This window comes from Malania oleifera, chromosome 1 (assembly GCF_029873635.1).
Source record: "Malania oleifera isolate guangnan ecotype guangnan chromosome 1, ASM2987363v1, whole genome shotgun sequence".
NCBI classification, from domain to species: Eukaryota; Viridiplantae; Streptophyta; class Magnoliopsida; order Santalales; family Ximeniaceae; genus Malania; species Malania oleifera.
In genome coordinates this window covers 19,355,127-19,359,712 of record NC_080417.1, presented here as the reverse complement: position 1 = coordinate 19,359,712, position 4,586 = coordinate 19,355,127, and the positions used below count along the sequence as shown (strand labels likewise).

Genomic DNA, 4,586 nt, shown 5'->3' with positions numbered 1-4,586 from the left:
ATCCGCACACCTCATACCAGGTATCTATTCTTTAGGTGGCTTTATTCTTCTTGCCTTATACATAGTCTTGTTGACTGTTCCGTACTTTGTATTCTTTCGCAGTTGGTGACAATGGCTCTAGCCTAGGAGGAAAAGGTTGCCGAGATGTATCAGCAGACCCTCGATGCCCGGGAGAAGTATGTTGTTGCTCAAAATGAACTGCGTGAGGCCGAGGTCCATGAGTGGGCTCTGCAAGTTGAGGTCGAGCACCTTCATAGGGAGGAACTACTTGCCAAAGAAGCTGCTGCTGTTGCTACTGCATCCCGAACTGCAATAAAGGAGTACAAGGACTCCAACCAGTTCGTCATTGATACCTCTAAAGCTTATTGGGTGGGATTCAGGAGGAGCCGGGATCAAGTCAAGACCAAACATCTTAAGCTTCCGCTGGACGGTGTGAGCTCTCATAGTTATGGCAACGAGAGTCCTGAGTCCATGGAAGATCTGGAGGAGGATGAGGAAGCGGAGGAGGAGGAAGTTGGAGAGGGGAGTAAAGCTAACTAGTTTGTAGGAACCGAACTTGTAATATGAATTTTTCAACTTTATTGACATAGTACAACTATTGTAATTGGTACTTTTATTACTGCAATGTAAGAAGCACTTCTTAGGAATAGTATTTTTTTAACATATCCGAGTTCCATGTGTTCTTAAGCTCTTTCCCCCCTACATCTTCCAACTTGTATGTCCTTGGCTTTATCTCGTTTGTGACTCTATACGGACCCTCCCAGTTTGGTTTTAACTTGTGCGACCCTGAATCCAACGGGTTATTTCTCGTCTTCCTCAGGACTAAGTCTCTTGGCCAAAAATTCCGTACTTTGACGCGATTGTTGTAATACTTTGCTACCCTCTACTGGTACGCTGCAACTTTTAAACTCGCCTGATCCTGTCTCTCTTCTAGCAAGTCTATTTCTGATCTGGGTTCTTCATTGTTAGTCTGTTCGTTGAAGTATTGCCTTCGCCAAGAGGGCATCCCTACCTCTGCTGGGATGACTGCCTCTGCGCCAAAGACAAGCATAAAAGGGGTTTCCCCTGTTGCTGCTCTCTTGGTGGTGTGGTACACCCATATTAATGAAGGGAGTTCCTCTGCCCATCTACCTTGCATGGATTCGAGTCGTGTCCTCAGTCCGTGCAGTATCGTCCGATTCATGTTCTCTACCTGTCCATTGCTCTGGGGGTGGGCCACTAACGCGAATAGGAGCTTAATAGACAGGTTCGAACTGAACTTTTTGAAGCGTTCGTTGTCGAACTGCCTCTCGTGGTCTGTAACTATAGCCCAGGAGATGCCGTAACGGCAAACCAATGATGTCCAGACAAAGCGCGTAATGTTTTGCTCTGTTATGGTGGCTAGAGGTTCAGTCTCTACCCACTTAGTGAAATAATCTATTACTACCAACAAAAACTTTCTTTGACCAGTCGCCTGCGGTAGAGGTCTGAGGATGTCTATTCCCCACTGTGCGAAGGGGTAGGGATTGGTTAGAGGGGAGAGTAGGTTAGAGGGTACATGTGGTACAGCCGCACATCGTTGACATCTGTCGCATCTCTTGACGAGCTCAACTGCGTCTTTCTTCATTGTAGGCCAGTAAAACCCTTGCCGTATGGCTTTGTGGGCTACGACCCTACTGGCCAGGTGGTTTTTGCATACTCCTTTGTGGATTTCCCTTAGTATGTACGTCCCTTCTTCATCATTTAGACAATGAAGGTAGGGAAGTGTTAGGGATAGTCTGTACAGCTTCCGGTTTATCAGCGTATACCTTGCTGCTTTCCTTCTCACTCTTAGAGCTTCCTTGTTGTCTTCTGGTAAGGATCCATCCTGGAGAAATAGGAACAAAGGGGCCCTCCAATCATTCCTGTTGATTTCAGACTCTACTGAGTTAACTTTGTCTTCCTCGTATGAGGGTTTCCCTATTCGCTCTAGATAAATAGCGTCTTTCCATTCCGCACTGGTCGCTGAGGCCAATTTCGCGAGTGCGTCGGCCTTTTTATTTTCTGCCCTTGGTATGTGTTCTACATCGAACCAAACAAATGCTTTCTCGTATTCTTGGGCCTTAAGGAGATATTTCTTCATTATTGGATCCCTAGCTTCAAATTCTCCTTTCAGCTGCTCTACCACCAGCTGAGAATCACTCAATACCTTGATCTGTGTCACCCCTAATGCATCTGCCAAGTGTAGGGCTGCTAACAAAGCTTCATACTCCGCATCGTTGTTGATTGCTGTGAACTCAAGTTTCAGTGTGAAAAGAGTTTCGTTGCCGTCTGGGGCCAAAAGGATGAATCTAGCTCCCCTTCCAGCTGCGTTAGATGACCCATCAACATGTAGTGTCCATACGTTTGGCTTAGTGGATGAGTCGGAGAACCTCTCTGCTGTAAAATCAGTGAGCACCTAGACCTTGACAGCGGGCCTTGGTCGATATTGTATGTCGAACTCACTTAATTCGATTGACCATTTCGTCATCCTTCCTGAACTCTCCGGCCGCTGTAGAATTTGTCTCATCGGTAGGTTTGTTAACACAACTACCTTGTGGGCCTGAAAGTAGGGCCTCAATTTTCGCACTGCACAAACGATGGAGAAAGCGGCTTTTTCCATCTTGCAATTGTTCTTTTCGGCTCCGCTGAGCACCTTGCTAGTGTAATAAATTGGTTGATGCTTCCTGCCTTCTTCCCAAACCAGGACAGAGCTGACGGCATTTTCTGTGGATGCTATATACAGGTAGAGGTCTTCCCCATTCTTTGCCTTTGTTAAAAGTGGAGGGGATCCGAGGTACTGGTTGAGCAGTTCAGAGGCTTTGGTCTGCTCTTCCTCCCATTTGAATCCTCCCTTCTTCTTTAGTGTTTTGAAGAAAGGTAAGCCTTTGTCCCCTGAGCAAGAGACAAACCTATTGAGGGAGGCTATCCTCTTTGTCAAAACTTGGATCTCCTTTTTTGTCCGTGGGGCCTCCATCTCTAGCAGGGCTCTTATTTTATCTGGGTTTGCTTCTATACCTCTACAAGTCACCATAAAGCCCAAGAACTTTCCTGCAGAAACACCAAATACACACTTCGATGGGTTCAGTTTCATGTGGTACCGTTGAAGGAGTTCGAATATTTCTCTCAAGTCTTTGCAATGTTGCCCTGCTACCAGGCTTTTCACCAGCATGTCGTCCACATACGCCTCCATTGTTTTTCCGAGCTGATCTTTAAAAATCCTGTTCACCAATCTCTGATATGTGGCTCCTGCATTTTTTAGCCCGAAGGGCATCACCCGATAACAATACAGACCCCTTTCGGTGATGAAAGATATTTTTTCTTCGTCTGCTCGACTCATGGGGATTTGGTTGTATCCTAAGTAGGCATCCATGAAGCTGAGGAGCTCGTGCTCTGAGGTTGAATCCACTAGCTGGTCGATTCAAGGAAGAGGGAAGTGGTTTTTTGGGCACGCCTTATTCAAGTTAGTGAAGTCTATGCAAGTGCGCCATTTTCCATTCGGCTTTCTTACTAGAACCACGTTGCTCAACCACTCTGGGTAGTCTACCTCCCTGACGAAGTTGGCTTGTACTAGCTTCGTCACTTCCTCATTGATTATTTTGATCCTCTCCATTGTGAAGCTCCTTTTTTTCTGCTTCATAAGTCGGTGGTTGGGGTCGACCTGCAGCCTGTGCTCTATGATTGCAGGGTCGATGCCGGGTATGTCTGCAGCCGACCATGTGAACAAATCAGTGAATTCGTTCAATAGTTCGCTCAGCTTCGCTTTCAAGGTGTCGAGCAAGTGATTCCCGATCTGTATACTCCTCTCCTGGTGGCCCTTCAGTGGTATGTGCTTGATATCTTCATCTACTGTACTGACCTGAGGATACTCTCCCCTTACTTCTAGATCTTCCACGGTTAGAGCTTCTCTAGCCTCCATCTTCCCTTTCAGGGCCATTACATAGCAACTCCGAGCAGCGGCCTGATCTCCCTTGGCAAACCCTATCCCTTGTGGTGTAGGGAATTTGATTTTAAGATGGTACGTTGACGTTACAGCCCGAACTGCGTTAAGGAAAGGACGACCCAAGATGACATTGTATATCGAAGGTCGGTCGACCACCAGGAATTCTGTCAACGTCGTTACCTGCTGCGGGTTTGTCCTTATTGTCACTGGTAACGTGATTGTACCCAAGGGGTGAACAGTGTCTCCCCTAAATCCTACCAAGGGGGTCGAGACCGACTTGAGTCGTTCCTTGCCGATCTTCATTCCAACTAGGACCGACCAGAACATGATGTTGGCCGAGCTCCCATTGTCTATCAGTATGCGTCTGACCATGTAATTGGCCACAAGTAGGGTGAGCACTAGTGCGTCATCATGTGGTTGCTGCACCCTTTCTTCGTCTTCGTTATCAAAGGCTATGATGTCATCTCTTCTGTTTCGTTTGCTACTGGTTTCCCCCTTCTCCATCGTCAGCACCTGTTTAGCATATCTTTTGCATGCACTCCCGCTATCTCCTCCACTAGAGGATCCTCCGAAGATCACTGCAATTTCCCCTATGACCTGCTCTTCCTTCTCTTTTGCGCCATGCCTCCTCTGCTCGAGTGGTTCC

General features: G+C 47.0%; 1 protein-coding gene across 1 annotated transcript; it reads right to left on the bottom strand.

Moving 5' to 3' along the window:
• Positions 1-883: 883 nt before the first annotated feature.
• On the bottom strand, positions 884-3,271 carry LOC131151272 (uncharacterized). The gene is made up of 3 exons (XM_058102544.1): positions 2,552-3,271; positions 1,555-2,416; positions 884-1,380 (listed from the first exon to the last, which is right to left on the bottom strand). The coding sequence occupies exons 1-3, from the start codon at positions 3,269-3,271 to the stop codon at positions 884-886; spliced, it is 2,079 nt and encodes a 692-aa protein (XP_057958527.1).
• Between the last annotated feature and the right edge of the window lie 1,315 nt (positions 3,272-4,586).

Excerpts from the sequence above, each read along its gene's own strand:
- LOC131151272 (XM_058102544.1), bottom strand. The coding sequence starts at position 3,271 with ATGCCCTTCGGGCTAAAAAATGCAGGAGCCACATATCAGAGATTGGTG. Across the intron at positions 2,417-2,551 it reads CCTACTTTCAGGCCCACAAG|GTGCTCACTGATTTTACAGC; the intron begins GTAGTTGTGTTA and ends GTCAAGGTCTAG. Across the intron at positions 1,381-1,554 it reads ATGCGACAGATGTCAACGAT|CCACCATAACAGAGCAAAAC; the intron begins GTGCGGCTGTAC and ends CTGAACCTCTAG.